This window comes from Orbicella faveolata, unplaced genomic scaffold (assembly GCF_042242905.1).
Source record: "Orbicella faveolata isolate gen_17 unplaced genomic scaffold, um_ofav_v1 contig_3, whole genome shotgun sequence".
Classification (NCBI taxonomy): domain Eukaryota; kingdom Metazoa; phylum Cnidaria; class Anthozoa; order Scleractinia; family Merulinidae; genus Orbicella; species Orbicella faveolata.
Window position 1 is genome coordinate 24,272,640 of NW_028301558.1, and position 14,493 is coordinate 24,287,132.

Below are 14,493 nucleotides of genomic sequence, written 5' to 3' on the forward strand. Positions count from 1 at the left end.
CAGCAATTTTTGTAAACTTTTCAGGACAGTAATTACATTTAACCTGTGAGATGGGGTAACGCGGTCTTGAACACCTTTGTTCCAGTACCCCCGTTTCAGTTCCGGAAGTTGTCCACTCATGATTCTAGCACAACACCCAGGGGACAAAAAAGCTGTGGAAACACTCGCTTGCGGCTCGCCTTCCCACAGCATTTCTCGTTCTCCCAAACTTCCTCTGGTGTTTCTATAACTCGACAGAAACACGGTACATGTTTTCTATTTCTTGAATGTTACTCGTATGTACCTATATGTTACTCGTATGTACCTATATGTTACTCGTATGTATTCGTACGTTACTCGTATGTACTCGTATGTTCTCGTATGTTCTCGTATGTTACTCGCATGTATTCGTATGGTCCTTTCATATCACGTGATCAAACCACATGGGGTCAACAGTCGTGCAACATGGCGGAACGTAACGAAGATTTGCGAATGTTTTTCGCTCTTTGAAGTGCGGTACGGAAGCTAGCTAGTATATTTGAGTGTCCTAAGTACGCTAAGTTTCCCTTTTTGCTATCAAAGAGAAATGACTTGAGTCGCAGAGAAGTGGACGGTCGATCTACGTTGAATCACGCAATGAGAAAGGTATTCTTAATAGCCTTGTAATAATTGCTATTTCAGTTACGTTTTTTAATTTTGATCCGACTTTTTTACTTGGTAATGCTATCGTCACATCAGTAAGAATTGACCGTAAAACAAACAAAGCTGTTAGGTCAATGGATGGACTTTATTTTGGTGTTTCTCACCAAAGACAGATTTATAGATTACACCACAACACTTCAATGAAAATTATTGAGAAACATTAATCCCAAATGAATCGCGTACGCGATTCATTTGCTCATTAGTTATGCATAGGGCATGTCCAGGCGTCTCCAAGGAAGTTGAGTGGTACTGGACCTCGATTTCTAGGCATTGTGCTTTAATACAATTGTCAAATTCGAGCTAGATCTTCGTTTATATAAAGAGCGAATTTTTATCTTAGCGATATTGACATTTGCGGGTGAGATCGTAACATTTATTAAGTATAGAAACATATCTTTTAGCATAGCGATGTTTCGAATTATTCATTATGCCCCCATATTATTATTTCCCGAATTTTAAGTATAATTTTGGTCTCTTGCTTTTTTTCTGTGAACACTGAGTGATGGTGTAGTGTAGCACATCAAAACATTCTAACAACTTGGTCAACTGAAATCTTCGAAATTACTCTGATGTGCAGTTTATACCAGTTTTTATTCAGTATTATTTCATAGCAAACTAAAGATTCTTACCGACCGAAAGGTAACTTTGTCACTTGTCTTTCATACCCACATACCTTTGTCACTTTCATACTGATTTGTGGGTGTTAAAAATTATACTAAGCATGAACTTTTCAAGCTGGTAATTCTTATCAGTTAATTAATATACTTATTGTATATATTTTAGGTTTCAAACAAAATCCTAACAGATCCTTTCATCCATAATGAGAGCTGATCACTGTACATATCTTTATTCCCCAGGGTCCTTATGGATGCCAGCCTCATTGCTGAATGGGCTACCCTGGTAAAATAAAGTTCCTTCCTTACTTTCGTAAATGACCCACTAGCTTTGTACCTTTAAAAACTATTGTTTTATAATAAAGGCTGATTGACTGATTAATTGTCTATAAATCTGCAGTTGTTAACTTAGTTACAACACTATACACACTCCAAGTCACAACTCTAGGTTCCACTCGTGGCTCTTCCACAGATTGACTAAACTACATGACCTTGTAGTACTGACCAAAATAAAACTTAATCTCGGAAAACGAATTCCACTCTAACAAGCAGCTCAGAGACTGAACCATTAATTTCCAAGTCACTGAAAAAGTCATGTCCGTCAATTCTAACCATGAGAAGGCACGTGCAATGTATGTCCAGAGAATTTCTTAGTTAATCAACAATAGTAGTAGTAATAGTTTTTAACCTACTCATAGATTTTCATATTTCCATCTTTTAACTAGGTTTTTTTATTCTTTTTAATCATATGCAATTGTAAGAGCATTGAGCATTCTCAATGTGCAATGAGAACCTTTTTATTATTTTAATTATTATTGTTATTAATCAGACTAGATGTCGTGAGAATTTCTTACTTAATCAGACCTTATTTCATGCCAAATGCAGTCAGACAGCTTATTAAGCAGTGAATTGATTCTCATTTGAACTCTTAAGAAAGTTGAGAAGTGACTCTTGGATCCCTCTGAATAGGATCTTAGTTTATTCTCAGTGAATTTATTCTCATTTGAACTCTTCATAGAAAGTTGAGAAGTGAATTAATAGGGACGGGGGTGCATGATCAAAGCTGCAGACTTGCCTTTTATTGTACATGCCATCAGGCTTTGAAGCCTTAATTTTCAAGTCAGCGCGTGTCATAGATGTCTTGAGAATTTCTTAGTTAATCAGAGCTTATAATTTTTATTCTCATTGAATTGATTCTCATTTGAACTCTTAAGAAAGTTGAGAAGTGACTCTTGGATCCCTCTGAATAGGATCTTAGTTTATTCTCAGTGAATTTATTCTCATTTGAACTCTTCATAGAAAGTTGAGAAGTGAATTAATAGGGACGGGGGTGCATGATCAAAGCTGCAGACTTGCCTTTTATTGTACATGCCATCAGGCTTTGAAGCCTTAATTTTCAAGTCAGCGCGTGTCATAGATGTCTTGAGAATTTCTTAGTTAATCAGAGCTTATAATTTTTATTCTCATTGAATTGATTCTCATTTGAACTCTTAAGAAAGTTGAGAAGTGACTCTTGGATCCCTCTGAATAGGATCTTAGTTTATTCTCAGTGAATTTATTCTCATTTGAACTCTTCATAGAAAGTTGAGAAGTGAATTAATAGGGACGGGGGTGCATGATCAAAGCTGCAGACTTGCCTTTTATTGTACATGCCATCAGGCTTTGAAGCCTTAATTTTCAAGTCAGCGCGTGTCATAGATGTCTTGAGAATTTCTTAGTTAATCAGAGCTTATAATTTTTATTCTCATTGAATTGATTCTCATTTGAACTCTTAAGAAAGTTGAGAAGTGACTCTTGGATCCCTCTGAATAGGATCTTAGTTTATTCTCAGTGAATTTATTCTCATTTGAACTCTTCATAGAAAGTTGAGAAGTGAATTAATAGGGACGGGGGTGCATGATCAAAGCTGCAGACTTGCCTTTTATTGTACATGCCATCAGGCTTTGAAGCCTTAATTTTCAAGTCAGCGCGTGTCATAGATGTCTTGAGAATTTCTTAGTTAATCAGAGCTTATAATTTTTATTCTCATTGAATTGATTCTCATTTGAACTCTTAAGAAAGTTGAGAAGTGACTCTTGGATCCCTCTGAATAGGATCTTAGTTTATTCTCAGTGAATTTATTCTCATTTGAACTCTTCATAGAAAGTTGAGAAGTGAATTAATAGGGACGGGGGTGCATGATCAAAGCTGCAGACTTGCCTTTTATTGTACATGCCATCAGGCTTTGAAGCCTTAATTTTCAAGTCAGCGCGTGTCATAGATGTCTTGAGAATTTCTTAGTTAATCAGAGCTTATAATTTTTATTCTCATTGAATTGATTCTCATTTGAACTCTTAAGAAAGTTGAGAAGTGACTCTTGGATCCCTCTGAATAGGATCTTAGTTTATTCTCAGTGAATTTATTCTCATTTGAACTCTTCATAGAAAGTTGAGAAGTGAATTAATAGGGACGGGGGTGCATGATCAAAGCTGCAGACTTGCCTTTTATTGTACATGCCATCAGGCTTTGAAGCCTTAATTTTCAAGTCAGCGCGTGTCATAGATGTCTTGAGAATTTCTTAGTTAATCAGAGCTTATAATTTTTATTCTCATTGAATTGATTCTCATTTGAACTCTTAAGAAAGTTGAGAAGTGACTCTTGGATCCCTCTGAATAGGATCTTAGTTTATTCTCAGTGAATTTATTCTCATTTGAACTCTTCATAGAAAGTTGAGAAGTGAATTAATAGGGACGGGGGTGCATGATCAAAGCTGCAGACTTGCCTTTTATTGTACATGCCATCAGGCTTTGAAGCCTTAATTTTCAAGTCAGCGCGTGTCATAGATGTCTTGAGAATTTCTTAGTTAATCAGAGCTTATAATTTTTATTCTCATTGAATTGATTCTCATTTGAACTCTTAAGAAAGTTGAGAAGTGACTCTTGGATCCCTCTGAATAGGATCTTAGTTTATTCTCAGTGAATTTATTCTCATTTGAACTCTTCATAGAAAGTTGAGAAGTGAATTAATAGGGACGGGGGTGCATGATCAAAGCTGCAGACTTGCCTTTTATTGTACATGCCATCAGGCTTTGAAGCCTTAATTTTCAAGTCAGCGCGTGTCATAGATGTCTTGAGAATTTCTTAGTTAATCAGAGCTTATAATTTTTATTCTCATTGAATTGATTCTCATTTGAACTCTTAAGAAAGTTGAGAAGTGACTCTTGGATCCCTCTGAATAGGATCTTAGTTTATTCTCAGTGAATTTATTCTCATTTGAACTCTTCATAGAAAGTTGAGAAGTGAATTAATAGGGACGGGGGTGCATGATCAAAGCTGCAGACTTGCCTTTTATTGTACATGCCATCAGGCTTTGAAGCCTTAATTTTCAAGTCACTGAAAAAGTGAATATTACTTGATTTGAATGTTGATAGAAAACTGGTAGTGGGCTTGGAGAAATAGTTTTTTTGGTTGAGCTTTGGGTTGAGGAGAATTTGAAGATGCATGTTATACGAAACGGACGGCAATGTCGACAGGTACATAGAGGCAGCCTGGTTGAGACATTGTTTTACTTGGGTGGAATGACTGTGTGTATTTTTTAATGAGCCAGGATTTTTAATCAATAAATTCTTGTTCTCTCTCTCTCTCTCTTTCTCTCTGGGCTCTAGGATGGTCCATATTTGTCGTTACTGCGGTCTGACATCCAGCCTATATCCTCCCCGAGGCATTTTTTCTCCATGTTGGTGTCCAAGTCTGCATGTGAATGATTGCAAGACAAGATGTCCACCGACGACTTCCTTTTTTCCAGTAAAAGTAAGCACTCGTTTGCTGTTTACTGCTTGCTTGATGCATAATTTGATGGATCTATTGACTGACTGTGAACTGGATCTATTGTGAAAACAGTCTATTTTTAATGACTTTTTTAGATCACGGAGATTAGTTACCGGTGATGCGATAAAATCTCTTGGTATCTTCAACTAATTTTACGCAATATATTAAGTATCACGCTGTACTAACCTTATCGGTACACAGTAAATACAGCTGTCAATGTTGATCCTTATGAGCGCGTCATTTGAGAATGAACGTGACTCTTTAAAAGCATGGTTCTCAGATCGAAAGCTTTTCGATCATTCCATTCCTGAAGATAGTATCTCTCTTTAAAAGTATGCATTGATAATTTCTTGTCTGGTAGTGAATGCTATACCTTTCAGAAAGATTTAATAAAATAACACTATACAACAGGCTTCGGGAAAGTTTTTAAACTACGGTTTATCACTTCTACCCAATGTGTTTCAAGGTTCTTCTGTTCAATCCGTCCCTTCTTTAAATCGCCTTGTTGAAAGGAATTGGATATGTCCTTCAGTAAACACCCCATTGTTTCAAAAAAGTAACAATGGTTGTTTGGTGTATGCTCTGATCTGTTCCTAGTTTGTATCCACGAGAGAAATGGAAGATGCGATGTGAAGTGCCATGACGTTATCTCACAGATTTCTTCCTTTTTTCTCAAAGCTTTCAGTTCAGGAGTCAAAGCTGGCTTCAGGTTTTAAGACACAGAGCACATTGTGGTCGCTTCATTGATGAACGCGCTAGATAACACTGGGTGATTTGTACCAGCAAGAAGCTCCTTTGCCCTCATTATCTTCTGAATCTCAAGCGAAGAAGGAGCTCGGCTTTACCATAGTCGTCGAGAAAAAGTGAGTTGATTTTGAACCATAAAATAGGTAAACAACATCTTTTACCGACTAGAACAACTGTTCAAGTCGTCAACGCCGGGTTGCTCGTGTTGCTTTCTTGCTGACAAAGAAAAGCCATATTTTTCCTCCACAAAAGCCTCGCCCCTTCCTGTGAGCTATTTATTTTAACTTCGTTTATTTGGCATGTTTTTGCAATGTGAAATTGTGGATAAACTAGAATTTACTTGGAACACTTCCTGATACGCAATTTGGTTTCCTTAGAACACTCTTCCGCAGCTAACACTAAAAAAGAGCGATTCAGTGATGGAAGACTGTTAAAAATGATATTTCTTCACCCCTGGAGTGCTTACTAACAAGGCCGTCAAACAGTCAACAGCACAAGGTAAGAGGGCTTAACAAGATAGAAATAATATACAATGAACTAGAGTAAGGCCATAATACAAGCATTCGAAATCTATTTTTTTACCGCTAAGATTTCAAGCGTAAAATGGGAAATCTGGGTGACGATGAAATATTGAAATGTAGTTCCATAATTAAGGGGGAGTTTAGTAGAGTAGTTTAACACTTAGTTGAGTTGTGCTTAACGTTTATCAAATTCCAGTTAGTAATTAGTGTTTTTGTTATCTTTTTTTCTGCTAGACCTATTTTCCGGATGCGAACAGCGTAAGGCAGCAATACAATCTGGAGGAAAGAATTCCGGCGGCACTTGCTAGGTAAATGTAGTCTTAAAATAAGCTACAAACTAATCAAGGAAGCTTTGTTGTCTTGCAAAGCCAGACTCGAGCCTTAAATGTTGGCTTTTTTAATTGTATTATTTGAAACTCTAAATTTCGATTTTTCTGTTTCTTTTTTAGACCTCGGGCACTTCACGCAATCGGATTACAAAGTCCGGCACTTCGCCTTAGGCCGGTAAGATAAAAATCACATATCGTATTTGTTTCATTTCAGTTCTTAGCACTTTAAACAATTGCGCACAGATTACGAAAGCGCCGGTTATAACAACATTTCAGTGCTTAAATACTTAATACTCATCGAAGTAAATGCAAAGCTGTCTGCTATCATTGATAATTTTGAATGAAATCATTTTAACACCAGCGAAATTCTACAGCTTCTTTATAAATCAAACACCACTAGCGACTTAAGAGCTCTGGTACCGAAATTATTCTGTGCTAAAATACCCAGCTAGGGAAACAGACTACGTAAATAAGCCATTAAAATTGAGTACCATAATCAGATGATTGAGAGGGAGTTTTGTTCGAACCCTGGTAAATAATAATTTTTTTTGTTATTTTTGTTCCCCGCTAGGCCCATTTTTCGGATGGAAACAGCGTAGCGAAAACAACTGGAGAAATGAATTCATTGCACTCGGTGGGTGAATGTAGAGATAAAATTAGTAAGCTTACAGACTAAACTTGGACGCTTTCTCGTGTTGCAAAGTAGCTAACAATGTTGACCTACTTAATTGTACTATCTGAAAATCTAAATTGCGATTCTGTTTTTTAGACCTCTGGAGCGTTCGACGCAATCGGATTACGAATTCCTGCACCACCTTCATGGGATGGAAGGGAGACGGTAAGATTCAAATCACATAACTTATTTCAGTTTAAACCAGGTGTTACTAGTTCATCTCAAAAACTCCGTCACAGTTAATTAAGTACTCGTGATAACTTTTACTAAATTTCACTGATGAGTAGGTGCGAATCAATTACGAAAGCGCTAGTTAAGCACTTAACTGGTTAAATACTTAACTGGTCATTTAGTAAATGCAAAGGAATGCAGTCACTGCATGGCTAATTTTGAGTGAAATCATTCTTTGATCGGGCGAATTATGCGGTTTTTGCATAAAGCAAACGCCAATGGCACCAAGTGTGATTTATTTCAAAATCAAAATATATTGAAGGGTATTGAGTTTCCTTCTTGTGGGCTAGTGAAAACTCCGAAATATATCACATTTGCGCGAGTGGAGCATAGCGTACACAACTCTGTGGCGCACAGATGAATGAAGTAGGATTTTGGTTTCCAAAAACTAACAGACCTCTCTTTCCCCCCACAGGCAACTTTCCAAAGTCAGTACTCTGTTTCCGAAGAAATAATCCCAATCCAACAGCGGAAAATCGAACCAGTATCGTGCTATGGAAGTCTTCACTTCGTCTTCGTTGAGGTCTGCGATAAACTATTTCCTAACATTCCTAAAAGTACGATTAAAAGTCGCATGAGAAATCTTGGTCTTAAGCTGTTGAAGGCGCCTCAAGAAATTCAGAACAAGTTGAGAACTGCTAGACCTTACTTGGCCTGTTACAAATTCCTGTCGCTGATTTCCAAACGAGACGTTGTCATTCTTGAAGCTTATCACGATTCACGCGAAGAAAGAAAGGAAAACTCTAAAAAACTGTATGGACCTTTCTTAAGTAATCTTAGTGATAGTAGCGATACTAACTACACACACGGGGGAGGACAAAGTCAGAACGTAGGGGACATTTTTTTAAGGGATAATGTAGAGTCCACTATGCCTCCCAAAAAACATGGGTTAAGTACCAATTTCTTAGTAGAAAATCTCTTGAATTCTTCTCCGGGAAGTTTAGCCGTAGAAAAGCCAATGACTGGGTTTTCAGAATCACAGGAACAAATAGTCGATGAGCAGATTTCGACAGACTCGGAACCCGAGTCAAGTTATTCCTCGGACAGCGATACCAATTTCGAGTCCTCACCGGAGGAAGAAAGCGCTGGCGAACAAGATTATGGCATTGTCGAGCTGTTTCATAAAAAAGATATAGATATAGATTGCTTCCCCAACGTCGTTAAACGTGTGAGTGAAATGAAGGAATTCTTTCAATCAGACTTGAATTTTAAGCGCAGACAGTCCAAACTGTCGGATGTCACGTGGGCGAAAACTTTGGAACGGTTAGTGATCTTTTTGGCTTATTGTTCGCGCACGTTGAAGCTAGACATTCGATTGGAATTGGTGGAAAATATGAATATCGTGGAATCCTTTATCAAGCACATAAAGCATAGCCGGCGAGTTAAGAACAACACTGCTGCCCTTTATGTAATGTCCTTCATAAAGGTTGCGAAATTCCTGCATGCAAACGAGAGTCGCGGAAATTATGACGCAGTGGATAGCATTAGTGATCTTCGCGCCCTTCAGAACCAACTCCTCAGAGAGCATGCTGTTTTGGAATCCACCAAAGAACCTGAGAAGAGAAGGCTGTTTTGGCCGCAATTTCAAGAATTAACCCGTTCCCTTCATCAACAATTCGAAGACGAACTCGATGTGCGACAGAAAGCACGTCTGCACATGAATTTCACACTATTACTACTTTTTGCGATAAATCCAGGCCGTGCTAAAGAGTTCAGAACCCTTCGCATCGTTACAGATATCCCAGAGAACGAAGTTGATGAAATCGTCGGGAAGCTACCGAACGGAGAGAACTTTATGGTGTTTGCGAAAAACGGAGTCACCCGTCTCGTCGAGAAAGGTTACAAAACGGTGAAAAGATACGGCCCGAATGTCATAGAAATGAGCGAATTTCATTTCGTGGATTTTCATGTTAAGCGTTACGTCGAACGGTCGCGACTAAAGCTCATACCCCGGGGCTGTAGTCATGACTTTTTTTTTGTCAACAACCGAGGCTCATTTTTTAAATCACCGGGATCTTTCTCCAGTTACTTGGCGAAAATCTTTCGGGAGAATCTCGGCTTTCACTGCACAATGAACGAAATGCGACACGCATTGGTGGAAAACTTTAGGTCTAGCAAAGAAAGTTCCGATGTACAGCTGGCAGAAAGCTTAGCTCGTGTCTGTAAGCACAGTTTGCGCACTCAAATGCAGGTCTACGACAAAAGAAGTCAACAGGAAAGAACGAAACGCGCATTGCACTACCTTAATCAATCAGCAGTTAACGCCATAGTGGACGACGTTCCAGGTACATCTTGCAATGTTGACGACGAAGTCGAGGATGATTCATCAGGGGAAGAACGTGATCTACCCGCTCCTGGAGAAATATGCGCTCTTATACCGGCTGATGCACGAGCTAAATCGCCCGAGATATTCTTGGCTAAGGTTTTAAAGTACAGCGCAGATGGTCAGAGCGTGCGCTTGGCGTGGCTAAAGCAAATAGAAGGCAAGCCAAACCACTACAAGTTTCAGGTTGGCCATTCGGTCTGGGAGGAGAAGGTTTCGAGTCTCATCTACCCACTGGATGTCACTTATAAGCGAGACGAAGGCAGTTATGAGCTTCGGAGTGCCAAGAAAGAGATTTATCAGCGACTGAAATCAGCTGTTTCTGTCTAACATCGCATCGAAAATCATTTTCTAGTCATTTTCAGAGAAAAATGATTTTAAAAAAAACGTTTTCAAATCATTTTTAGAGTCGTTATAGCAATGTTGACACATAACAGCATGATTCCGTTGACTCTATCCGTTACATCTGAAATTATAAAAACGAGCAATAGCTATATTTGTGTGATGCTTTTTTTTCAAATTTAGCTGCCTAAATTTTTTTTCAAACCTCGTTAATGAAAACAGAAATAACTTGCATTTGCACTGAATGGAACTCCATTCGTGTCAAATGAGCTTTACGGATTGCTCGCTGCACTAAAAACTTAAGTCAAAAACTGACATATGGCGCTGAATTGAACGCCATTCGCGTCAAATAAGCCGTGTACGGATTTCTCGCTGTTCTGAAAATCCAAGTCAAAACATGCATGTTCCATTTACCCACGAAATGTCGTGTCAAATCGAGGGTTGCCTGGGATCGTCGGGAGAAACCAAGAGATTTTCTAAGTTATAATACTGCGTTTCCTTGAACCAGCGTCCTGAACATTAATTTCAAATTTCGCCTTTTCGACTGGATCTTGACATCGCCCAAGGCATTGAACGTTAAGTCGACTAACATTTTAGAGGCGGTTGTTATTAGGGCACCTAATTAAGGAAATAGGGAATTAAACTCAGTTGGCGTTTAATTAGAAAACTCTGTTGATTCTCGTCTGAATGTATACAGAAAACAGTTCTGCTGTCCAAAATTTTCTTTGTTTTGTTTGTGATTCAGAGGCAATTAATAATTGGTAATTTCTGATAGAGACCCGAGGACGTACATTGCAATAGGCAATTTATAGAGGGTACCCTGTCGGAATATTAATTCTGACACCTTTTGGTTTCTTTGAGAAGCCATTACTGCCACTGAGCAGAGAAATATTGAGTTAGAGTTTTTTAGGTGAATCTACAAAATTCAGACCCGCAATGGGTAAAAAGCGCAAAAATGTCCAAAGAGATCAACAACGTTTGCAAACTTTTCTGCAAACAAAGTGTTTGATTTGTTACACTCCGGGGCCACTGGCTTCTCGTAGACTTCCTTGTTGCAAGGTTTTTATGCACGAGAGCTGTTTGCTAAAATGTTTTCAGCATGCGAGTACCAGTAAAAGAAAATGCCCCCATTGTAGACAGGAAATTTATGCCATTAATAAGGGCGAACTCGAACCTTCGTGCATTCCGGAGGGTGTTTTCTTATTTCGGTTAGAATTTGAAACGTTCGTTGCTAAGTCTCCTGCTCAAATAGCAGATGAATTATGGGATTTCTTGCCTAACCTAGTACCTCCACCTGGTTGGTCAGACTATCGAAGAATGTGGAGAAGATAAGGAGCTCATTATGAAGAGCTTTAAATTGTCAACTCTTTTTTACACTTTTTAGAATATTTTCCAATATATTATCAAGCAACTTAGCTTCTTTATATAAGTTTAAATACTTTAGTACTGAGTCCTTTTAAACATTTCGTAGTTTTGTTATTAATAGATTTTCTGGCATGTATATCCATTATATAGCTATTATAATCAAGCGCGTTTGAGTTTGATATGTGCTTATAGTCTGATGACGGAGATGCTCGAACGATTTCTGTATGATCTAGATAAACTAAAACGAAGCAATTTGATTTGTTTCGTGAACGGAGTTAACGGCGCGAGGTCTTTCTTATTGGTTAATCAAGTATAGTTCTCTCCGTCTATAATGAAACAGATTGCGAAAACTCGGGAAAACCGCCAGTGTTTTTCCAGGCCATACAGAAATCGCTCTTTAAACTTTTCTTGTTCTCATCATAATTATAGAAATGTGCCCAATGATCAACATTTTGTTTTTCAACACGGCCTGGAGATTAATCAAAAAGGTTTTCATTATTGAGTCGGCTGAGACTGTCTTTTTAAGACGGTCCATTTCGGTTTTTATTGTCATTTTAACGCTTATCTTTTTTTAACAATTGTCGCGTTCTGAACTACGCGCCACAGGAAATCTGTTATCGTTGTTATTAAAGCAAATGGGTTTTAGATAGCGACAAGAATTCATCTGTTGATCATAGGGTCACTACGTTTTTTACTTAGAGAAGACGTAGTATTAGATAGCTTTAGCATTGTTATCTTATCTTTGTTGTCTGCAATGTAAAGGTTACTGAGTTCAAGGAATTAAATTGTGTTGAAAGGACAATTTGTATCAGCAATTTTTGTAAACTTTTCAGGACAGTAATTACATTTAACCTGTGAGATGGGGTAACGCGGTCTTGAACACCTTTGTTCCAGTACCCCCGTTTCAGTTCCGGAAGTTGTCCACTCATGATTCTAGCACAACACCCAGGGGACAAAAAAGCTGTGGAAACACTCGCTTGCGGCTCGCCTTCCCACAGCATTTCTCGTTCTCCCAAACTTCCTCTGGTGTTTCTATAACTCGACAGAAACACGGTACATGTTTTCTATTTCTTGAATGTTACTCGTATGTACCTATATGTTACTCGTATGTACCTATATGTTACTCGTATGTATTCGTACGTTACTCGTATGTACTCGTATGTTCTCGTATGTTCTCGTATGTTACTCGCATGTATTCGTATGGTCCTTTCATATCACGTGATCAAACCACATGGGGTCAACAGTCGTGCAACATGGCGGAACGTAACGAAGATTTGCGAATGTTTTTCGCTCTTTGAAGTGCGGTACGGAAGCTAGCTAGTATATTTGAGTGTCCTAAGTACGCTAAGTTTCCCTTTTTGCTATCAAAGAGAAATGACTTGAGTCGCAGAGAAGTGGACGGTCGATCTACGTTGAATCACGCAATGAGAAAGGTATTCTTAATAGCCTTGTAATAATTGCTATTTCAGTTACGTTTTTTAATTTTGATCCGACTTTTTTACTTGGTAATGCTATCGTCACATCAGTAAGAATTGACCGTAAAACAAACAAAGCTGTTAGGTCAATGGATGGACTTTATTTTGGTGTTTCTCACCAAAGACAGATTTATAGATTACACCACAACACTTCAATGAAAATTATTGAGAAACATTAATCCCAAATGAATCGCGTACGCGATTCATTTGCTCATTAGTTATGCATAGGGCATGTCCAGGCGTCTCCAAGGAAGTTGAGTGGTACTGGACCTCGATTTCTAGGCATTGTGCTTTAATACAATTGTCAAATTCGAGCTAGATCTTCGTTTATATAAAGAGCGAATTTTTATCTTAGCGATATTGACATTTGCGGGTGAGATCGTAACATTTATTAAGTATAGAAACATATCTTTTAGCATAGCGATGTTTCGAATTATTCATTATGCCCCCATATTATTATTTCCCGAATTTTAAGTATAATTTTGGTCTCTTGCTTTTTTTCTGTGAACACTGAGTGATGGTGTAGTGTAGCACATCAAAACATTCTAACAACTTGGTCAACTGAAATCTTCGAAATTACTCTGATGTGCAGTTTATACCAGTTTTTATTCAGTATTATTTCATAGCAAACTAAAGATTCTTACCGACCGAAAGGTAACTTTGTCACTTGTCTTTCATACCCACATACCTTTGTCACTTTCATACTGATTTGTGGGTGTTAAAAATTATACTAAGCATGAACTTTTCAAGCTGGTAATTCTTATCAGTTAATTAATATACTTATTGTATATATTTTAGGTTTCAAACAAAATCCTAACAGATTCTTTCATCCATAATGAGAGCTGATCACTGTACATATCTTTATTCCCCAGGGTCCTTATGGATGCCAGCCTCATTGCTGAATGGGCTACCCTGGTAAAATAAAGTTCCTTCCTTACTTTCGTAAATGACCCACTAGCTTTGTACCTTTAAAAACTATTGTTTTATAATAAAGGCTGATTGACTGATTAATTGTCTATAAATCTGCAGTTGTTAACTTAGTTACAACACTATACACACTCCAAGTCACAACTCTAGGTTCCACTCGTGGCTCTTCCACAGATTGACTAAACTACATGACCTTGTAGTACTGACCAAAATAAAACTTAATCTCGGAAAACGAATTCCACTCTAACAAGCAGCTCAGAGACTGAACCATTAATTTCCAAGTCACTGAAAAAGTCATGTCCGTCAATTCTAACCATGAGAAGGCACGTGCAATGTATGTCCAGAGAATTTCTTAGTTAATCAACAATAGTAGTAGTAATAGTTTTTAACCTACTCATAGATTTTCATATTTCCATCTTTTAACTAGGTTTTTTTATTCTTTTTAATCATATGCAATTG

General features: G+C 37.9%; 1 protein-coding gene and 2 long non-coding RNA genes across 4 annotated transcripts; all 3 read left to right on the plus strand.

Annotated features, from left to right (window-relative positions):
* Positions 1–425: 425 nt before the first annotated feature.
* LOC149106956 (uncharacterized) lies at positions 426–1,673 on the plus strand. Its single transcript, XR_016209886.1, has 2 exons — positions 426–624; positions 1,539–1,673. It is a non-coding gene; the product is annotated as an uncharacterized LOC149106956 (long non-coding RNA).
* A 2,906-nt stretch (positions 1,674–4,579) lies between these two features.
* Positions 4,580–12,434, plus strand: LOC149106957 (uncharacterized). 2 transcript variants are annotated; one of them, XM_089298176.1, is made up of 8 exons: positions 4,580–5,083; positions 5,780–5,964; positions 6,226–6,346; positions 6,604–6,677; positions 6,819–6,873; positions 7,270–7,332; positions 7,468–7,536; positions 8,018–12,434. In XM_089298176.1, exons 6-8 carry the CDS (start codon positions 7,315–7,317, stop codon positions 10,253–10,255), a joined length of 2,325 nt encoding a protein of 774 aa, XP_089154302.1. In that variant the 5' UTR covers positions 4,580–5,083; positions 5,780–5,964; positions 6,226–6,346; positions 6,604–6,677; positions 6,819–6,873; positions 7,270–7,314; the 3' UTR covers positions 10,256–12,434. The 2 variants fall into 2 exon arrangements, with proteins under 2 accessions (XP_089154302.1, XP_089154303.1); XM_089298177.1 differs by lacking the exons at positions 4,580–5,083; positions 5,780–5,964; positions 6,226–6,346; positions 6,604–6,677; positions 6,819–6,873 and having other exon boundaries at positions 7,008–7,332.
* Positions 12,435–12,473: 39 nt separating this feature from the next.
* Positions 12,474–14,114, plus strand: LOC149106958 (uncharacterized). Its single transcript, XR_016209571.1, has 2 exons — positions 12,474–13,065; positions 13,980–14,114. It is a non-coding gene; the product is annotated as an uncharacterized LOC149106958 (long non-coding RNA).
* The last annotated feature ends 379 nt before the right edge of the window (positions 14,115–14,493 follow it).

Bases quoted from the DNA above. Each gene is read 5' to 3' on its own strand.
- LOC149106957 (XM_089298176.1), top strand. The intron at 7,537-8,017 runs GTAAGATTCAAA...TTCCCCCCACAG, and splicing joins CATGGGATGGAAGGGAGACG to GCAACTTTCCAAAGTCAGTA.